The 23,105-nt window shown below is 43.5% G+C and overlaps 1 protein-coding gene across 1 annotated transcript; it reads right to left on the bottom strand.

Moving 5' to 3' along the window:
- Positions 1–2,869: 2,869 nt before the first annotated feature.
- On the bottom strand, positions 2,870–22,209 carry uqcc3 (ubiquinol-cytochrome c reductase complex assembly factor 3). The gene is made up of 2 exons (XM_080042743.1): positions 21,982–22,209; positions 2,870–3,182 (listed from the first exon to the last, which is right to left on the bottom strand). The coding sequence occupies exons 1-2, from the start codon at positions 22,153–22,155 to the stop codon at positions 3,051–3,053; spliced, it is 306 nt and encodes a 101-aa protein (XP_079898869.1). The 5' UTR covers positions 22,156–22,209; the 3' UTR covers positions 2,870–3,050.
- Between the last annotated feature and the right edge of the window lie 896 nt (positions 22,210–23,105).

Below are 23,105 nucleotides of genomic sequence, written 5' to 3'. Positions count from 1 at the left end.
ACGTGTATACAATTTCACGAGAGCGAAACTAGACTGCAGTGTTTACTCCTAAATGAATGAGCGGTTGGTACTAACTGGCATTAGTTGATGCAGTGTCAAAACCACTCTCACAGAGCCGAAAAGAGTCCTCACACTTTCAACACACGGACATGCACTATATTGCGCCCTTCTCAGTTCACACTCGCACGCCTGGCACGAGCTAGAAAACAGCTTTGTGACAGCAGGCGTCGTAAAAATACTACCGCTTTTGTCCAAAGGGGACGCCAACGTGCCATGTTACTCGTAGTGGCTTTAAATATGTTATTAATATTGTTAATGAATTGCATTTTGCACGTTTTGAATATTTTTTAAACAAAAATGGAGATGTGCACACATAAGCAATTTATGAAAAAGTTTATGAATATGGAAACTATGTAAATATTACTTTTCAGTAAAAAAATTATTTCTCTCTTTCTGTCTGCAATAGCCTGGCACCGCCCGCCTACATACCTCCGCTCAATTTTCATTTCCCTTCAGTATTCAGTCTGGGTGTGCGGTATATTAATGTCATTTCTGTTGTCATTGACGCTTGTTCTGTTCTGAAGGGGGTTCTCGCTGCAGCTCTCCACACCTTTCAGAATTCCATGTTGTTTATAGAGGACAGAGGGATGGCTCTCTCTCAGGCCCGCTTCTAGACAGTTAGATTAGGGTGGGCCTGTAGAAATTTTAGGTGGGCACACTGGGCAGAGACCGAAGACGCGAGCGAGCGCAAATAAACTTTGAGTGTTGCTGTGTGGGAGATTTGATTCTTGCATGTTTTTTTTCCAAAATGTTTATGAATAACATATAATATACATTATATACAACATAATGTATCTTTTTTATCGCAGTATTAACTGTAGGCAGCCTGAGCTGATTGAAGACAAAGCTTTGGGACTGGGCAACCTGGATGGTGGTAGTCCAGAGCTATATAGGGGAGAGTGGCCTAAGTTGTGCATTTTGGAAGTTGTGCCACCCCTTGTTTCTAGAAAACCGTGGAAGAAATTGGAAATGTGACCACATATTTAAGAAGAGCCATCCATTTGACTCATCCTGTAAAGAAGGGAGAAACATGGAATAAGATATAAGCACATTTAAGCTCAAAAAACTGTGTTTTGCCTTTCAAAGTAAAATTTCCACGATCAAGGTTTTTTGATTATTGTGTCTGAACAATTATAGATAAGTTTGAAAACATTTGACACATGTTTTAGTGCTTTGGTATGCTACATTTTGAGTCTATACAGTTAGCACGATGTCAGCCCTAAATTGCTGCATCATGCTTATTACCCAAATTTCTGGGATTGGGTGATTTGTGCCAAAGGGCCTGGGTGAGTTATAAGTAAGTAAGTAAGTAAGTAAGTAAAATGTATTTATAAAAGCACATTTATGACAGTTTGCACTGTCCAAAGTGATGTACATAATGCGTTCAGTAGGTAAACAATGAAGTTAAAATAATAATAACCAAAATAAAAGACGTAAAGCCCATACATCCACATAAACACAGATAGTAGTGCAGAGGTAAGATAGTTAATGGGGAGGAAACACCAGGGTGTACATATGGGTTTTGAGCCTTGATTTAAAGGCAGAAATGTAGGGGAATCACATTTGTCAGGTGGCAGTTGGTTCCACAAGCACGGAGCAACTAGTGCAAAGTACATTTCTGAGAGTTGTGCCAGTGGCATGGCTGTATACGCTGGTCACCAAAAGAAAGTGATTGTCTACAGTAGCTCAGAAGAGAGTGACAGCTCTCCGCCCGTTGTCCCTCACTTTGCCTCGGAGGTATACGTCAGCTATCTCCCTACCCCCGACGTGACGTCGATTCCCCTTTTCGGCAAGTGAGGAGTGAGGCGGAGTAAAAATCTCACAAGATGGCGACGGCACACAAACCAGGATTATTGGATGCCGTGTGAATAACTGAGGTCAGCCCGGATGCTACATCCATATTATTTACTATCTATGGGAAGAACGAACCGCGGGGTGGACCAAACCATTTTTTAAGAAAGGGCCAAGGGGGTTATTGAAATGATTAAAATTAGAATATTGTATGACTTGTGGCTTTGTTTTAATTCGGACTCATTCGTATGATTATATATTAGTTCACTGTATACATAATAATTTTGTCATAGATTCTACTAGGGGCTGTGTGGGCCCAAGCGGGCTCTGGGCCCTTATAATCGTCATAACCTTTACCCCCAATACGACGGCCCTGACCATACCGCCAAATATAATTACAGCAAAGTATTCTGCTAATTGAAATACAATTCTATTTTGACTAAAGTATTCCTGACTGAAACAGACTAATGCAACAACCGTTTGTGTGTTTGTAAGGCAAAACAAGAAAAAAGTATTCATCTGACAATCATTTTCAGTTAGTGCTCAAAGCTAACGTTACACCTATAGTAGCCTAACTGTTGTATTTTATGGTGAAATTTCAGAATCCGATGTCCACAGCCTCCATGTCAGCTGTGGAGCTAAGGACCTACTCTTAGCCTTAAGATGTTTTGTGAATACGGACTCTGGACTATAGGGGGCACTACACTTCCTCAGTAACTACTTGCCCCAATGTCAACCATGTTGTACAGTAATAGTGTGTCACATGTGGACCCCTGATGGGGTTTTTTTTTGCAACAAGGAGGCACTAAGGAAGAGAGGAATTAGATAAATCAGTCTTGGATAAACACAAACATTTATTAGGATTCATCCATTGTTTTGGTTTGTAACGTAAGAAAATTATAAAATATAACCACACTTTTGAACTTGTGTACACACATAACACATTAAATATATAAATGCCAATGATGATAACATGGATGTCACACTTTCAATAATACTGAAAAGATTGGGATTGTGTTTAAAAGTTTTAATAGACAATTTCAGCATCCAATGGTATATTCTTGTCACATACAGTGAAGACAGAGCATCAAACAACAACATCCCCATAAAATAATATATTGTCCATCCTTTTTTATACAGCACGACAGCAGCATTTTACACATGGAGACTTATCATTAACGTCACAGAGCTGGACTTGTCTATTTGGCAGTTCCTCCAAAGCCTCTTGCAATATTTTCGTTGGTTTCAGAAGCTTCCTTGAGTGCCTGCATAACCAGAGCGTTCCTCTTCCTTGTCTCATCCATTCTCAATTGGTTGGCTTCAGGAAGATTCTGATGGGCAGTACAGCAAGAGGCAGATACATTTAATTAGTTACTACATTATTTCCTCTTTATTGTAAAGCTAAATAAAAAAAACAGCATAATGTCTCTGCTAGAGGTGTCCTAGTCATCATTGGTGTGATGCAGCACCCCTAACCCTAACCCTCTGCAGTTCTTCCCAAAGTGATGAGCCTCACCCCATTATTGGTTGTGAAGACTGAACCTTTATGGGATGCCCCTTTATATCCATTCATGATAATATCACCTGTTACCAGTTAACATGTTTATGTGAGTAATGTAACAGACAGGTTTTTTTTAAACATTCTACAGCTTTCCCAATCTTTTAATGCCCTGTCCCAACTTTTTTGAAATGTGTTGCTGGCATCAAATTCAGAATAAGCATATTTACGAAAAACAATTAAATAGATAGGATAAAAAATAACGTATATTGACTGTTGGAGCCAAATTGCTGTTTTTGTTTGTTTTGTTTTGTTTATTTTAATTAATAATTGAGAGGTGTGGCCTTGGTGTCTGCATAGGGTGGATAGCATAAATACTTGGCAACCTGGGATTAGATTCAGGTGTGTAATGGGGAAGGCCACACAGTTTTTGACCGTGCTCGTGCTAAATGTTTGTATTGGAAAGAGCCTATTTTGTGTTACATACGAAAGAACAATAACCCTAGGAACAGTTTGTTTATTTTGTAGTCAATAAAAGGATTGACATATCCGACAATACGGCATCTTCTGGACATTGCATTAATTCACACATGCGTCAGACTTCCGTCTAACCCTAACCCTTAATGCTACAGGAAAAGCCATTACATTGACTTTGTATTGTTTTCAACTTGATTGTATGTGAAAAAGGATTAACAAATGATCAAATTCTGTTTTATATACGTTTTACAAAGAGTCCAAACTTTTTGGGAATTGGGGTTGTATATTTCATTCATACTTAAAGACCTACTTCACCGGTGGAAATATGAAGGTGTATTGAACTCTGAGACCCTATGTAGTATACATTTGCAAACAATTTAGAAATCTGTTCATTCTAGCCTGAGAAAAGGCAGAAAGAGTGTTTTATGGTCTCATTGTCTAACCCTACATTTTGACTAGTGTGATGTCACACTAGTAAAATGTAGAAAAATACCACCACAAAATACATTTCAGTCATCAGAAAAACACACATATTACTGTGAAATGCTTGGCACCCAATATATCTATTCAATTATATTTATGAGTGTCTATAGTTGCGAATATAGGCAACTGTAGTCTATGGTATGCAGTTATGATGTAGGTTGAATTACTCATCAAGTAGGTCTTAACATGTTTTGGTTATATTTTTTAATTTAATCTCATATTTATAATAATATACAGGTCCTTCTCATATAATTAGCATATTGTGATAAAGTTGATTATTTTCCATAATGTAATGATAATAATTGAACTTTCATATATTTTAGATTCATTGCACACCAACTGAAATATTTCAGGTCTTTTGTTGTTTTAATACTGATGATTTTGGCATACAGCTCATGAAAACCCCAAATTCCTATCTCAAAAAATTAGCATATCATGAAAAGGTACTCTAAACGAGCTCTTAACCTAATCATCTGAATCAACTAATTAACTCTAAACACCTGCAAAAGATTCCTGAGGCTTTTAAAAACTCCCAGCCTGGTTCATTACTCAAAACCGCAATCATGGGTAAGACTGCCGACCTGACTGCTGTCCAGAAGGCCATCATTGACACCCTCAAGCAAGAGGGTAAGACACAGAAAGAAATTTCTGAGCGAATAGGCTGTTCCCAGAGTGCTGTATCAAGGCACCTCAGTGGGAAGTCTGTGGGAAGGAAAAAGTGTGGCAGAAAACGCTGCACAACCAGAAGAGGTGACCGGACCCTGAGGAGGATTGTGGAGAAAGGCCGATTCCAGACCTTGGGGGACCTGCGGAAGCAGTGGACTGAGTCTGGAGTAGAAACATCCAGAGTCACCGTGCACAGGCGTGTGCAGGAAATGGGCTACAGGTGCCGCATTCCCCAGGTCAAGCCACTTTTGAACCAGAAAGAGCGGCAGAAGCACCTGACCTGGGCTACAGAGAAGCAGCACTGGACTGTTGCTCAGTGGTCCAAAGCACTTTTTTCGGATGATAGCAAATTTTGCATGTCATTCGGAGTCTGGAGGAAGACTGGGGAGAAGGAAATGCCAAAATGCCTGAAGTCCAGTGTCAAGTACCCACAGTCAGTGATGGTCTGGGGTGCCATGTCAGCTGCTGGTGTTGGTCCACTGTGTTTTATCAAAGGCAGGGTCAATGCAGCTAGCTATCAGGAGATTTTGGAGCACTTCATGCTTCCATCTGCTGAAAAGCTTTATGGAGATGAAGATTTAATTTTTCAACAAGACCTGGCACCTGCTCACAGTGCCAAAACCACTGGTAAATGGTTTACTGACCATGGTATTACTGTGCTCAATTGGCCTGCCAACTCTCCTGACCTGAACCCCATAGAGAATCTGTGGGATATTGTGAAGAGGAAGTTGAGAGACACCAGACCCAACACTGTGCATGAGCTTAAGGCCGCTATCGAAGCATCCTGGGCCTCCATAACACCTCAGCAGTGCCACAGGCTGATTGCCTCCATGCCACGCCGCATTGAAGCAGTCATTTCTGCGAAAGGATTCCCGACCAAGTATTGAGTGCATAACTGAACATAATTATATGAAGGTTGACTTTTTTGTATTAAAAACACTTTTCTTTTATTGGTCGGATGAAATATGAAATTTTTTGAGATAGGAATTTGGGGTTTTCATGAGCTGTATGCCAAAATCATCAGTATTAAAACAACAAAAGACCTGAAATATTTCAGTTGGTGTGCATTGAATCTAAAATATATGAAAGTTCAATTATTATCATTACATTATGGAAAATAATCAACTTTATCACAATATGCTAATTATATGAGAAGGACCTGTACGTCGGAGGTGTTTCCTCGTGTGGCCAGCAGGAGAGCCAATAGTTATATTTTAGGCAGTGTGTTAAAAGTAGTTTTGTACAAAGTTAAGGCCAAAAATATGAATATAATAATATGATATATTTTGGGTGCACCCAATTAGTGCTGTACGTTTTTTAGAGAAATTGTGTGATTGCGATTATAGTGGCCAATATTGCGATTTGCGATGCAATATAATAAATAAATGGTATTATGATTCTTGGTTTAAGGAAAATTTGAGATTGATAGTTTTGAAACCTCACTTTTTTTAATAATAATAATAATTTTCCAAAGTAAAAAAAAAAAAAAAAAAACGGTTTTCATTTATTGATTTTTTCCTAAACGTTTATGATTGACCAAACGAGTACATGTGTACTCGTGCACACCCCTTACCTACACTGTTTTCCAAATAATAAAACACTTAATTAAAAAATCCCCATGAAAATAAAGGTATTCCTCAAGACAATAGTCTCTATCAACTTACTGAAACTTGCGTGGCCCTTCACTCTCATGCATCCGACTTTTCTCCGTACTGAATAGATGGACTGGGCGAGTTGCCACCGGTCGCCACGCGACATATAGCGACTATAACTTTCCAAGTTTTAGACAGCAGTTCAATGCGTTCAACGTCATCGTACTGAATCCTAAAACTGCCCATATAGCAGACGTTGCCTTTGATTTCCGTCACAGTTCAGCGTGGATGCTGTGGTGCCATGTTTGTTTGTTTACTCTGCCGTCTGCACCTGTCTTGCGCGCCGTGTAGGTGCGCGCGCAGCTACACACACACACACACACACTCACACTCACTGTCAGAGGAGCCGAGGGGCGCTATCAAAAAGACGAGAGGAGCGGTTGGAACGTTTAGACACACGCGCACATTTATCCTACATTAAATCCCAATCGCAGCCATTTGTGCGGAATGTAATTGCACTAGCTCACATCGTGATTAGATGAATCATGCAGCACAACACCCAATATTACATTTAATATGACGTGAAAAATTGCAGGTGCACTGGTGCGACCAGTGAAAATATCTGGGCGCACTCACAAGATTTTTTGGGCGCACGTGCGCTCTGGAGCCCTGAGCCCACTGAGGCAAATGTCTATTTGTGATATTGGGCTATACAAATAAAACTGTTTGGATTTGCATTTTTGATTTACGTGTGTTGTCTGAAAAGGTTTTTCTGGAAACTAAATGGCTGTGAAAGCCAATGAGTCATCATAATGAGTTAATAAACACATCATTAATAATATTAAAAAAAAAAAAAGAAAAAAAAAAGAAGACGTTTCACTTTTGCGACGGCCCCTAACGCCTCCAACACACTGGACACTTCGGCGCCCCTCTTGACAGATCTGTCTGTTCACACCAGACCAACGATCATTTCGGCGTCTGCTCTATTTTTTTCCCGCAATATTTATTAAAGCCAGGGGGCGCCCTTAGCTCAGTTGGTAGGGCGTCCCCCCCATGGGCCTCGGCCGGGAGCGGACCCGGGTTTGATTCCAGCCCGCGGTCGTTCTCTGCATGTCACTCCCCTCTCTGGCCCATTTCAACTCCATCAATAAAGCATAAAAATGCAAAAAAAATATCTTTAAAAAAAATAAAATTATTAAAGCCACTACGAGTAACTTTGTCAGTTGGCGGCCCTTTGGACAAAAGCGGTAGTATTTTTACGACGCCAGCTGTCGTAAAGCCGTTTTCTAGCGCGTGTCGGCCGTGCGAGTGTCAAATGATTAGGACCCAATATAGTGCATGTCCGTGTGTTCTTTTCGGCTCCGTGAGAGTGGTTAGTGACTCTGCATCAACTAATGCCAGTCAGTGCCACACACACCTGATTGCAATGAGTTGATGCAGGTTCACTAACCACTCGCACAGAGCTGAAAGATTCCGTGTCCTCACAGAAAGCGAATGAACGAGAGACAGTAGTTTGTATGGATCATGATGAGGTAATACTTTTATGTTGTTGTAAATAATGACTATTTCAGATGAATAATGGTCATCTGATGATGGTGAAGCAAAGTAAACTTTGTTTTAGTACCGCTCATTCATTTAGGAGTACACACTGCAGTCTAGTTCACTCCCGTGAAATTGTGTACACGTTGCTTGGCAACGCCCTCCTTGCATTTTTTTTTTTCCTTTAATGGTTCAGCCCAGTTATCAGTCATTATGACAACAAATAACTGTCTCAAACAAGGCTCCCGCTCTCCTTCCCTCACCTGGAGGGATAGGCTTCTCAAATCGCGTTGCTGGGCTACACTGAAATCTGCGACCAATACGAATATGTGACCATAGAGCCTGAATGCGTAAACCGAAAATCGGACTGGGTGTGCAACCAGACCAAATGCAGTAATAAAAACTATATAAAAACGACTTTCTTTGCACTGATGGTCTCGTTTGCTGTTAAAGGTAATTTATGATTATCAGAGGAAACATGAGGCTGTTTAAAAAGATATTTAAATGTTACTCGTAGTGGCTTTAAGGAGTTTATGTGTTCGATGAAGCAGGGACTGCACTGGGAGACGGTGAGAAAACTGATTAAAAAAATATCACAAGTAGGAGCCACCTGTGTGGACACACATGCACAGTAGTTAGAAATGCGTGTAGGCCTGTGTACAGTATTTCTAATTACTACATTGTATATTCATGAGGTTGTTACTAACACATGGTAAGACCAGCGCTTTCAGAGCAGACAGGCGAGGGGAGATTCGCTCATGGACATATAAAGAAAGGATTCGCTCATGGTTTGGTCAAACAAATGATTTACGGCTTGCTGCGCGCGCAGCTCGTTGCTTCAGCGTACAGTGTGTTTGAGGCGTAAGTAGGGCCCTATGAAATCCGTTTTATTTTTTTCCAAATTCCGTTTTATTTTTTCACAAATTCCGTTTTTTCCGTTTTAATCTCATGACTTCCGTTTTTTTTACAATTAACACTCATTTCGTCATCAGAACGAGTGTCTAATTATTGCGAACAAATAATATTCTAACAATTTAATCAGATATAAGGCTAAATTTAAAATACATCACAACATTGCACTGTTTTTTGTGCTTAAAAGGAACGAAAAAACAAATTTGTTGGGTATAGGCTATAACAGAAAATAAAGACATTAATTTTGTGTTTTAAGTGAAACATTAAATATTATTTTTACATAAATAATAAAGTCCTTATAAACTTTTCAAGAAGCTGGACTAGAGTGAATATTGGACGGGCTTTATAGGTCCATGGCTTTTACCTGTGGGACAGCGCTTCACCTAACAGCTGGCTGCAACACCAACCTACAGTCTATTGTGCGACGGAGAGTTAGTTATCATTAGCATCAGCGTTAGCCGACATCACGGCAACAGCTGAATAATGTAACACATTACACAAGTTACACTACATGAAAACAACGGGCTGTAGACGCTAGAGTTATAATTGCATGTAGGAAACATTGTTGAGACTGGAATTTCGTACCACAGCGGCCGTTCCATAATACAACACTCCCTTTAGCAATGGCTGAATATAAGACCTCCCTGTGCTGTGTATCTGCGGGAGCGAGTGGCATTAATAACTTAAAAACAGTAAACGTTTAACATGATTACGGGCTTTTAGATGCTTTAATCATATGCCGAATTTATAAACAGACCATATTATTAACAATAAATTAAGTTATGTACATGTCAGAGTTACGTACATGGATACATTCATAAGTAAACATTGAATAGACAGATTTGTGAAAGGGGTTTGGCGCCGTGTGTTACATTAGCGATCCTGCAGCCAGGCTCTACTTTTCACGGCAGTAGTTTGGTCTTTAGATGTCGCCAAACCAAAATTCCTCCCTAGTTCTGCTTTAATTTCAACCGTGTTGTTTCCCTTTGCCTTGGAAATTTAATTTCACCAAAATAATGGCGAATTCCGTGACATTCCGTGTTAAACAGTAGATTCCGTTTTTATTGCCCGATTCCGTGATTCTGTCCGTGTTTTCGTTATCGCGGAAATCATAGGGCCCTACGTAAGCACTAAAAAGGACAGGTGCATCTCATATAATTAGAATATCATGGAAAAGCTCTTTTTTTCTGTTATTTCATTTAAAAAAGTTAAAGTTCCATATTCTAGATGCATTAGTTATAAAGTGATATTAATTGCAGGCATTATTTTCTGTAATTTAGCAAATTACAGCTCACAGCTCAAGAAAATCAAAAAAAATCCAGCCTCTCAAAATATTAGAATATTCCATAAAAAAAAGGATTGATAATACAGAAATGTTGACCTTTTGAATAGTAGGTTCATTCATCGATTTGGCCGGGGATCTTATTGGAATATATTCTAATAATTTGAGATGTTGGATTTATGATTTGCATGAGCTGTAAACCGGAATCCGCAAAATTACAGAAAAAAAAATGTCTGAACATATCACTTTATACAGGCCTTGCGTGGCCGCCAGGCCAACGGGGCCCCCCGCCAGGCCAACAGCTGCCCCAAAAAGAAAATAAAAAAATAAATAAAAGCGCACATGTCAAACAGGGAAACTGACGAGAAATAACCTTCCTTTATAGGTCCATGGCATACACTGGAAATATTTAGGACTCAGTAACAGGGAGTTGAACAGGAAAAAGTGCTGAGCAAAACTTAGAAAGTTAAAGTCGCTACGTCGCCATGGCAACCAATCTGTATCAACTGCTGAGACAGCGCAGCAAGTTATCTTGAAAACAGCAGGCTATTGTAGCCCTACAAGCTCTATCTTTTGGTATTTTCAATGCTACTTTATTTTTAGGTTTTAAATTGAGAACTAGGCTACATGAAATATAATGGTCGGAATACGAAATTTTGCACACATTTTGATTGATAGGCTAATCATGATGTGTAGCAGTGTTTCCCCCAGGTTCACACAGAATTGAATTTTCCTTCAGTATTTGCTCATCTTCATTTAAAAAAGCTGTCAAAATTAACTAGTGAGCAAATGTCTGGTAATACTTTCACTCCAGCTTCAACACAAATAGTATTTTCAAGTTTGACATTTAAAGTTACATAAAACCAGCCTTGCTGGCTGTCTCCACCAACAAGATGTCATTGTTAGCCAGCTAGCTCACGAGAGCTAACCCATGTAGTTTGCGGCTTAAAGCAAGCCAACTCTGCGTCACGGCAACAGCATGCTGAAGCACCGCACACAGCAGCAAGTTTCCTTTGCCCGATGACATTTTTGACCGTTAATACCAGCTGCTCTGCCACCGTGACTTCTGTTGAGGGTAGAGAAGCTGTATTACAGCCCAGAACTCTGCTGCAGAGCCCCCGTGTGGCGCGGCGGTGTAACTGCAGTGTAACTGTAGGGACTCAGGAAGCAGCCCGCCACATGAACTTTTTTTCTCCGCAATATAAACGGTATGGCCAAATCTCTCCCAGTAGACACTTTCATATCGTCCACGATATGATACCGTCATACCGCCCAGCCCTATCGTAGAGTGTCCCTTTGTGAAAATGAGTTTGACACCCTTGGTCTAATTGATATTTCCTACATTCAAACGACATCACTGCAGCACACATATTCTTATAGTCCAGGTTGTGGCCCAAATAAATGATGTTCATAGCTTGACTGCTGTGCGTTAAAGGGGTGATGAATGCAAGCTTAATAAGAGAATAAATCCAGGCGAACCAAAACATCTCAAAAATAGCTTAGGGGCTAGGGTTAAACTTGTTTAAGAGTCAGCATCAATTATCCTATCTATAGTAATACACAAGACTCCTTTAATGGGATTTAAGTGCATATTATCCTCTGAAAGTGCACCAGATTCATGCATTCAAATTTAAAGGGTACAAAAAAAATTCGGCCGGGGGGGCATGCCCCCGGACCTCCCTACAGGGTTCGTGGGACCACACCACCGCTGCTGAAAAAATCCTGCGGGAAACACTGTGTAGCCTAGGTTAATTCATTTATTTTAAAAGAATATTTGATAAATTAAAGAAAATGTTTCATGATCCAGATTATTCCACAAATTAATACTAGACAGGACATACCTGTCTATATTAAAAATTATTCCAGAAAATTGTTTTAGGCAGGACATATGTGACAGCTGTTTACAGAGCAAAAAAAAAAAATCAGATTTAGCTTCTCAAAGTGCACCAGATTGATGCATTTAACTTAAAAAAAGGTAAAGGTTTTCTTCCGCAGGGCCATGCCCCAAGACCCTACTAGAAGGTCCATTCTCCCCCAGCAGTCTCAAAAAATCCTGAGGGAAACACAAAATGTACAAACGTACCGAATGTGAAGGCATAACCCCATGGCCTAATTTGTAGCGGGCTGTCAAAAGCGGATCATCCATAATACGGCTAGTTTTAGTAAATTTCAACTAGAAATTTGGTACGCACCAGGGTTCAACATAACTTTTTTTCCCTACTGGCCCGCCGGGCCAGTGGATCCGAGTTTTACTGGCCCCTTGTATATTTTCACTGGCCCTGCACACACTTTTTTTTCTTAATAATTTAGTGTCAATAATTATAATACCTGTATTAGAAAAATAACCAGATCTAAAGGGAATATCTATACTGTAACAGTATAGATATTCCCTTTAGATTTGGTTATTTTTCCTTTAGTTAATTATATGAAATGTTGATATTGCTCAACACATAATATAAAACGATAGTTACGTATGCAACTTACTACGGTTCTATGAGTTCCGGATGACCGCCAGAGGCGGTGCTTACAGCACTGGATGTTCCACGGCGCGCATGCGCAGGTCGAGATCTTTATACCAACAAAGTCACCTGTGACACCTGGGTGACTCCGGGAATGTATATATTCCGGAAGTCACCAGAGGTTCTGTTCCAACTGGATCTTCTCGCGGTGTCTGAGAAGTCTGAGTGACAGAGAACTCTGGCAGTCATCCGGAACTCATAGAACCGTAGTTACATACGTAACTATCGTTCTATTTCGTTCCTACTGACCGTCAGAGGCGGTGCTTACAGCACTGGATGACTTATACCAAAAAGGTCACGAAGAGTACTCATCAATTAAGGGCTTGCAGCCATCAACAAGACAGCTGTCATCCCACCGGATGAGGTGCAGCAACATTTACTCTGTAGAGCCGCGCAACGTACATGATGAAGACTATGTAGCCGTGGCGCAAATGTCCTGCCGTGAAATCCGCTTCAAGGCAGCCCCTGATGTAGCCATACTCCTGGTAGAGTGGCACACAACGGCCAAGGCATGGGGAGCCCCTGTGCTCTATATGCATTCAAGACCACCTCCACAAGTCAGTGGGAGTGTCTCTGTTTGGACAGGGCAGCCCCCTTCCTGCAGCTCCCATAGCAGACAAAGAGGTATTTGTCTTACGCAAGCTGGTTGTTGCCACAACCTATGCCCTAAGCGCCCGCACCGGGCACAGTGGGTCCGACGTTCTTTCTGCACCCCCTGGTGAGCCCAGGGGATTGAAAGCAGCCAACTCGATCGATTGGTTTACATGGTGGGGAGACAATCGTTTGGATAGGAAGGATGGATTTGGCGAGAGCACCACTCCTGACCCTTCTGCATGCCAGAGCAAGCACGCCTGGCTCACTGCAGAGGCATGGAGTTCACCGCCCGATTGCCGTCGCAATGGCAAGGAGGAATGCCGTCTTCATAGACAGCCGCGTCAGGTCTGCCTGACTCAGCGGCCCAAATGGGGGTAGACCTAAGGCCCTCAGGACTACTTGTAAGTCCCATGATGGTGCCCTCAGGTGTCATGGTGGCTGAATGAAGCCTCTGGCCTGACTAGGTAGTGGGACCCTACCGTCTGGTTGTCCACCCCTGCATGTGCGGCCGATATCGCAGCCACATAGACGCACAGGGTGGAAGCAGCTGTCCTGCTGCCCAACACAGACTGTAGAAAGTGTAGTATCACTATCACTGAACAAGTCCATGGGACTTCGCCATGTGCCATGCACCACTGTGAAAACAACTTCCACCTGTCTGCATAGCGCCATGTAGTGGCGAGTGCCCCTGAAGTTAAAACGGTATGGACCTCTGACTGGTCGCAATACGTCAACAGTGGGTCCTGGCTCCAGGAGCCCCACGCACAGCTGCAGGCACCCTGAGTCCGGGTGCCACATGTGTCCGCCTACCTGAGACAGAAGGTCCTGTCTCCCTGGAAGGCACCAAGGCTCTCCTTGAGGAGTTTAGTAACGCTGGGATCCATGGCCTCCTGGCCAATGTGGAGCCACCAAACGTAGGCTGTAACTGCAATGCTGGACCCCATCCAGTGTTGTCAGTAACAAAAGAATTGTAGGAAATGCATAAAGCAGGCTGACTGGCCAAGCATTAGCCAGAGCATCCTGCCTTAGGGGAATGGTCCTCTCCATCTAGGAGAACCCAGGGGGACAGTGGGTCTTCTCTTCGGACGCAAAGAGATATGCCACTGCCCTGCCATACTTGTCCCAATCATGCCCACCACCTCCGGATGGAGTCTCCACTCCCCGGGGGTGGCCCCTTTTCTATCGCTGTGTTCCGGACACCTGGAACTTGGACAGCCTAGATAATGATGATTAGATAATGCTGAGGTCAGCATACTTATCAGTCGAAGGAAGAGGCTGTACTCCAGCAGCCTCCATTGCATGAAGTGCTGAGTAGCTGCTGAACGGTAGCTACGCGCTACAGAGAAAGGCAGGCTCGCATGGCCGCCGAGTCGAGCACCAGCTGAGCTGTAATGGTGGCAGGGATGCTGCCACACACTGTTTAATATGCGCAGAGCCAGGGACGGCCCAAACGGAAGAACCCTGAACTGGTACACCTTGCCCAGAAATGCAAAGGGGAGGACCACCTGTGACATTGGGCATAGACTGGAGGACCCCTGCAACACGCAGCATGGGGAAAGGAAGAATCGTGAGGCACTGATTCCGCCGTCTTAGTCCAGAACGGGGCGACCCTGCCCCAACTCCTGGTACCTGAACTTCGGTTGAGTAGAACCTACCGAGCATCGAGTAGCACCCCCAGGGACTCTGGGGGAGGGCGGAGGCTGGACGCCGACCTCCTGGCGCCTGAAATACAGCTGTAGCGCAGTGTTACGGCACTGTACAGAATGTGCTGAGAAGCACTGGCCCCTTGATTGTCCACCTGAACGTGGTTGAAGCTATTGGCACGGGGTACCACAGAGGTTCCCGGCCTGGATCAGGCAGAGGTGCACGTCGCAGCGTGCAACTACTGTCTAGCCTGGTCAACCTGGACACTTCGCACCGGGCCTGAAGAGCAGCTGGCCGAACGTCTGGCCTGGGATCACTGGAAGAGAATGGAGGGTCTGTCGACACACCTCCGACTGGGACGACGTCACAGTTGACATCAACCTGCCTAGCTCCCTAAGTCATAATGCAAAGTCTGCAGTGAAGCATCACTGAGGGTCCATGCTGAGTGACCAGCACCTGACCCCTGTATGGTTTGCGACCGAGCCAGGACTGTGTGAGAAAGCAAATTCCCAGATGGCCCACACAGGCAGCAATGTCGTAACTCCTAGTAAGGAGGTCGCCTGAAATCCGGCACTGGGGCCGAGGGCAGCGCACATCGGCTCTCAGAGCCTCGTCTGGGGAGACAACCAGGGATGCTATAGCAGGCTCAATCGGAGCTAACCAGTCCAAGCCCTAACTATCAGCATTGTGCATGGCTGCCAGAGCTCTGCTGTCACAGTGTGATGGGAGAGAGCCCTTAAATCTGGCCAGCATCTACGGAGCTCTGTGGAATAAGGCTCAGAGGGAGGCACACAGAAACGGATGATTGAGGGCCTGCCGAAAAGAAGGCATTCGTGGGTGCAGATGAAACCAGAGCTTCATCTAACCCCATACTTGGCAAGTCACGGACGGACACTGACCCTCTAGCCGAGCTGCCCACCTGTATAACATTACAGGACGCAGCTGTGGACAGCATGTCATCCCCTGAGTAGGAAGGATGCACAGCCGCAAGGCTACTCACTGCCGCTGGTACCCTAGCTGGTTGGAGGCTAGCAGGAGAGTTTCTACCTAGCAAGCCTCAGTGCCTGAGGCATGAAACTACGGTTCATGCATGGGTTATCTGACAGTGCTTTCCTCAGGTGCTCACCCCGAGACCTGCAGGGCACTTGTCATGGCCATTCTCCACTGTAGGGAGGCCATGAAGGCGTCACAATTATGGTTGTTTAGCATGTCAGCAATTTAGCAGGCTAGGCTAAATGAATTAGTAGCCTACTCAACCGAGCTTCAGGTGCAAGCACCAGAGCAACGGAGCGACACCCTTAAAGTAACAGTGACGGCGACCTTAGGAGGCCTAAGCTGCCCATTGTCGAGCCAATTAAAATATGCATCTGTTAAAGGTATGCAACCGGGCTTCAGGCGAGAGCAACCGAGCCGCGGTGCGACACCGCTAGAATAAAACGGTGGCGGTGTAAAACTATGCTGCCCACTGGCGAGCACAATTACAGTAGGCTTTAGGCAATCGAGCTTTAGGCGAGAGCACCCAAGCAACAATGCCACCTGTTGTGTAAAGCTATGCTGCCCACTGGCGAGCATAATTACAGTAGGCTTTAGGCAATCGAGCTTTAGGCGAGAGCACCCAAGCAACAATGCGACCTGTTGTGTAAAACTATGCTGCCCACTGGCGAGCATAATTACAGTAGGCTTTAGGCAATCGAGCTTTAGGCGAGAGCACCCAAGCAACAATGCGACCTGTTGTGCAAAACTATGCTGCCCACTGGCGAGCATAATTACAGTAGGCTAGGCAATCGAGCTTTAGGCGAGAGCACCCAAGCAACAATGCAACCTGTTGCATCCGATTAAGGTATGCAACCGGGCTTCAGGCGAGAGCAACCGAGCCACGGTGCGACACCGCTAGAATAATACAGTGGCAGCGCAAAACTATGCCGCCCACTTGCGAGCAAATACAGTAGCCTGCGCAGACACAACAACTGTGTGACAGCTACAATAACACAGTGAAGGCGACCTTTGGAAACATAAGACGCTCACTGGCTAGCAACTAATGTATGCAACCGGGCTTTAGGCGAGAGCAACCGAGCCTCGGTGCGACACCGCTAGAATAATACAGTGGTGGTGTAAAACTATGCCGCCCACTGGCGAGCAAGTTACTGTAGGCTAGGCAATCGAGCTCTAGGCGAGAGCACCCAAGCCGAGAGCGCACCCACACAGTTCAAATGAATTCAGTTTACTTAAGAAGGGGACAGTGCAAATCAATAAACCACATGCTCATACATGGGTTAAAAAAATGCTAGAATTAGCCAATTAAGCTATTCTCTATCTGTAGTCCCCTGGCAGTGTCAGCGGCTCTTGGTAACCCCAGCCGCCCACTGGAGAGCAATCAACGAAGGCTATAGGCACTGTGGACAGCATGTCATTGAGCCTTAGGCGAGAGCCCAAGCAATAATGCGCCTTAATAACACAGTGACGGCCGCATGAGCTACCGCAACGGTGCGACACGGCTATAATAACACAGCGGTGTGAAACTAAGCTGCCAACTGGCGCCACACTACAGCAGCCTACACACGAGCAACAGTGTGACACGGCTAAATAACACGGTGAAGGCGATTTAGGAAACTAATTCGTCCACCGGCGAGCAATACAGCAGCATACAGTGTATACAACAGCATACCAGTGTGTGGCACGCACACGATTGGTGCGACACAGCTCAAATACAACAGTGAAAGAGACTTCTGACCCGAAGCCGCCCACCTGACGAGCAAATTAAGTAGCCTATGCAACCGCTCTAGGCTACTCACAGCGACAATGCTACAAAGTAGGCTACTGTGGCGGCGGCTTGGAGCCCAAGCCGCTCGCTGTCGATTAAATCAAAGTAAGCAACCGGTCTAGGCGAACTTATCACCCGATCAACAGTGCAACAATGCTAGAAAGACAATAGCCTACATTCGAGCATACAATTAGCAACCGGGCTTAGCGAAAAACACGCAAGCAACGGTGCGAACGAAAGAATAACACGGCGACTGTGAACCCAGCCGCCGCCTGATCATAATCAAGCAAGGTGGAAAGGTGATAGTAGCTTCCGCGGTAGCCTCAGGCTACGCGTAGCCTTCACACTTTACTCACCCCTTACCGGCCGCAGCCAAGTCGAACGAATTGCAAGTCGCAGCCCTTGGTGGTCGAAGTCAAATCGAAGCACCAACCCTTAGGTACGAGCTACTTGCGACAAGCTAATGGTATATTATCACACGACAATGTGTGAGACCTGCTAGTCCGCGAGAAAATAGAAGGAACAGAACCTCTGGTGACTTCCGGAATATATACATTCCCGGAGTCACCCAGGTGTCACAGGTGACTTTGTTGGTATAAAGATCTCGACCTGCGCATGCGCGCGATGGAACATCCAGTGCTGTAAGCACCGCCTCTGGCGGTCAGTAGGAACGAAATAGAACCAGGCAAACATATTGAATTTGAAGCCTACAACTGTTGAAAGAGTGGGCCAGTATTTTAAAGTCCAGTAGTTTGATGGTTGTTTTTATTCTTGAATTTGGGCAGTTTAATGAATAGTTCACCTGCAGAAGTCATGTTCAAACATAAAAAAAAAAGAGATGAAGGTCTGATCATTCTTTGTGGTGTGGTAGGCTGTTTTTATTACTTTCTCATTTCGCATTAGGGATGTGAATGTGTCGACCGAATGACCGGTTTTCCACTTGCGCTCAAGTTGACTTTAAAAATAGAATAGAAATCCGAAAATCAGTGGGTTATGCTGTTTTTTTTTAATGGGAGATTTCACCGTATATGCGAGTTCACGTCTGGTCGTGAGCGCGCTGCAGGAGTGTCACTTCTCCATGAAGTGTCAGCTTCACATAAGAGTCCGGTGTGGGACCATTTTTTCAAACTATTGATAAAAAACAATGCAGTGCAAAATATGCAGCATAAGTTAAACGCTCGTCTAAGACTATGACGTTAAATCACCTTAGAAACACACAATGCCTTCGTCCGATCACAGCAGCGTTTCACCGTGTGATCTCGCCAGCGAGTGAGCCGCCGCGCAGATGAACTGTGGTTTGTGGCTAAAATAATAACCGGGGATATTCTCCCCGTTAGCGATTTCGATGGGAAAGACTTCCGCGATCTGATTGAATGTCTCGAGCCTGAAAACACAGTGCCAAACTGCGCGACTATAGGAACTGTACAGTGAGCGGGGTCCCTCCGTTCGTTTCTGTCTACAATCGACACAATCACCGGAGATGCATTCACAGCGTTTAAATAACGCCTCTCATTTGTATTACCATTGGGGCTTGGATGCAAATACTGTAACATTACGGCGGCAGATAAAGGAAAAGTGCAGTTATAATGTTCTGCACCTCAACCTCTGCTGTGGGAAGAAAGAAAGGGGGCAAAGCAAGTCGATAGATTTGTCGACTCGCAGGCGGACGGTTGGCAGCTCTGCCAACAGAGCGAGAGTGCACCCGCTTGTTCCTCCGCCTGTCAAAATGCCCACGCATCATTTGTCCACTGGCCTTTCATTAAAAAATATAATTTATATTAGGTTTATTATATTGAGTCTTAAATAAACACTGCTTTCATTCCGACTCTCAACGCGCATTTCAATGAACCATGATTTAGTCTACAAAAAGATACTGAACTGTGATTGGCCAGTCAACTTGCCCTGCATATGATTTTACTGGCCCCGGGCCATCGGGCTATACGTTATGTCGAACCCTGCGCACGCCGCGCGCATACCAGGCCCGGTTCTAGACAGTTAGATTAGGGTGGGCCTGTAGAAATTTTAGGTGGGCACACTGGGCAGAGAGACCAAAGATGCGAGCGCGCGCAAATAAACTTTGAGTGTTGCTGTGTGGGAGATTTGATTCTTGCATGTTTTTTTCCCCCAAATGTTTATGAATAACATATAATATACATTATATACAACATAATGTATCTTTTTTTTTTTTTAATCGTAGTATTAACTGTAGGCAGCCTGAGCTGATTGAAGAAAAAGCTTTGGGACTGGGCAACCTGGATGGTGGTAGTCCAGAGCTATATACTATACACATTATATAGATATATAGTCTTTCCACTATTGCCCCCGATGTCCAGCTGGGTGAAAATAGTAGCCAGCTGAGGTCACTACCCTGCTAGGGGGGTCCGGGGGTATGCCCCCCCGGGAGATTTTTTTTTACCTTTTTAAAGTGAAATGCATGAATCTGGTGCACTTTGTGTGAACAAATAATTTGGAGACACTGGGTCGGATGAATTACAAGCTATTGAAGAAAGACACATGGATTTTCCATAGAAATATAAATTTGAAATAAAATATTATGGAGGGTCCTCTGGGATGGGCTTGGTGCTCTTTTTCTTTTACGGGACATATTTTTCTGTAATATAATGAATTCATTTAAATGCAGTGAGAGGAACGAAGCAGCAGAACTCTGTTGTCCAGTTATCTTTTTTTCCACAGACGAGGCTGAAATAGGCTATAGACTATACACAGTGCATGGGCAACTGAGGGCAGCCCCATTTTCAAATATTTTTAAATAAACTCAATACACACTGTGCATGCCATGGACTTGAACGTGACGTGATCAGTTAACCTCGGATTACCTCCCACATGAACTGATTCAATTATTAAAGGCCTACTTCACCGGTTTGAATATGAAGGTGTATTGAATTCTGAGATCCTATGTAGTATAAATGTGCGAAAAAAATTTAAATCGGTTCATCCTAGCCTGAGAAAAGGCAGAAAGAGTGTTTTTTTTAACCCTATATTTCTCTTTCTCGTGACATCACAGAAAGAGAAATATAGGGTTAAAAAAACTTACTTTGTAAATATTACTGTGATGTCTTTTACTGTGACATCACAGTAATATTTACAAAGTACGAACCGATTTTAATTTTTTTTGCACATTTATACTACATAGGATCTCAGAATTCAATACACCTTCATATTCAAACCGGTGAAGTAGGCCTTTAAGCTATTAACTATCTACCAAAACATTGTATTCCTTTTATTGTATCATAATTTACATTTACATAATATGATGTTGATATCAAACACACAAACTAAAAAAAAAAAGAAAAAGAAAAAAAAAATTGGGGGGGGGCTCCCCTGGCACTCGGGACCCTAAGCAACCACTCATTTTGCTTATGCCTCGGGCCGGCTCTGCTGACCAGTGACCACTATGAGCGGGTGGGTAACTTGGAGGCAGGCTGTCCTGCCCACCCAATAATACAATTAGAAGCAATGCATGGTAATGGTATATTCTTTAGTATTAATTAATTGTCTGAATTTTATTTGACATTTTCTTGGACAGCGATTGAACAGGTCCATCCGATAGTGGGTCTGGACTTCCACCTAATAAAAAAATAAATAAAAAAATAAAATTGGGTGGGCACAGACCACATTTGGGTGGGCACGGCCCACCCTGGCCCCTGGCTACCGCCGGCACTGGGCGCATACTCTTTATCAGCTTTTACCACCGGGCCTAAAAAAAATTCTAGGGGAAACACTGTAGCCTAATGAATCTAGAATATATGAAACGTTCACTTTCTAAATTAAATTAGCCATCAGAAACTACTTTGATCTTTCGCCAGAATCGCTGATGTTGGCGAGTTGATAAGAGAGTGGCATGTCAGCCTTAGTTTTCTGTACAAAGTAATACCATTCTGAGGGAAATTGGTGTGGCTTCCTTGACGCTATTACAGTTAGAAAGACGTCATTTAGGCGAATGTCAAAACCAATTTCACTCCGCTCTCCGTAGGTCACGTGTCCATCTCAGTCAAACCATAAATTGGGCAAGCTTTTGAAAAACAAAAAAGACCATCGCACTAGACCACTAGTAGGCTATACAATTAGCCTGGTTACAATGAAGGCTACAGAACACACCAGACACTTATTTTGCCTTCGTTAGGTGAACTCAGCTGACTCACCTTGATGAGCTCTTTTCGCCTTTCTTCCGCTGGAGATATCACACACCACATCCCGTAGCCGAGCCCCAACATAGCGATCACCGCCCCGGAGTTGATCATGGTACGAAGGCTGCTCATCACGACAGACAGGGTGATCTCCGGCTCTGCTACACTGCCTGTTCTTTCCAGGTTCATTCACCTACTACGGTATCCACAGCTTGATTTGTGTAACATCGGACACTTCTTCTTCTTCTTCTTTTCGGTTATTGGCGGGTTGCAACCATAACTTTTTTGGTGCATACCGCCACCAACTGTACCGGAGTGTAACAACCGCATTTATGTCATATAAAATAAATAATCAGATAGCTAGATACTTGAATAGTAGGAACCAATAATAAAATTAAAATAAAATGAAATAAAAAAGGGAGGGGTGGGGGGGGGGTTTGGCTATACACACACTAAATTCTTTTAAATAATCCTGTGTCCTTTAAATATTCGATCACTGCTTTCTGTGCAAGTGTTACACCCTCCCCTGCTGTTCCCAGTATGCCACCCAGACTCCACACTCTTCCTGCTTTCTGCACCCTACCAGCCAACCTCATTCTCTCCCCCAAGTACCTCTCACACTCCATCAACACATGCTTCACATTTTCTATTTTACCACATTCACATCGATCCGTACCACTTTTCCCAATTAAAGATAGAGTTTTATTAAGACCTGTATGCCCTATTCTCATTCTCGTGAGTATTGTTTCCTCCCTTCTATTTTTCCTTATAACACCATGCGCATTCACATTTTTTTGTACATTATAATAACTTCTTCCAGTGATTTCACTATCCCACATGTCTTGCCACTTTTTAGTTACTTCTTTTTTTAATATTGCTTTAACTTCTGCTTTCCCTAAAGGCATATCTATAATATTATCCAGTTTTGTTGCTGTTTTGGCATTTTTATCTGCTCCCTCATTCCCTTTGATTCCTACATGGGCCGGAACCCAGCAAAATGTAACATATATTCCTGTTCTGTGTAATCTATATAAGCTTTGTTGAATTTCTAAAAGAAGGTCTTGTCTGCTAGAGTTCCAACTCTGAATACTTTGCAGGGCTGCCAATGAGTCTACGCATAAAACTACTCTATCTGGTCG

The sequence above is a fragment of the Ammodytes marinus genome (assembly GCF_949987685.1).
Source record: "Ammodytes marinus genome assembly, chromosome: 2".
In the NCBI taxonomy this organism is placed as follows: Eukaryota; Metazoa; Chordata; class Actinopteri; order Uranoscopiformes; family Ammodytidae; genus Ammodytes; species Ammodytes marinus.
The sequence above is the reverse complement of the archived record's forward strand: the minus strand, read 5'-3'. Positions and strand labels throughout refer to the sequence as shown.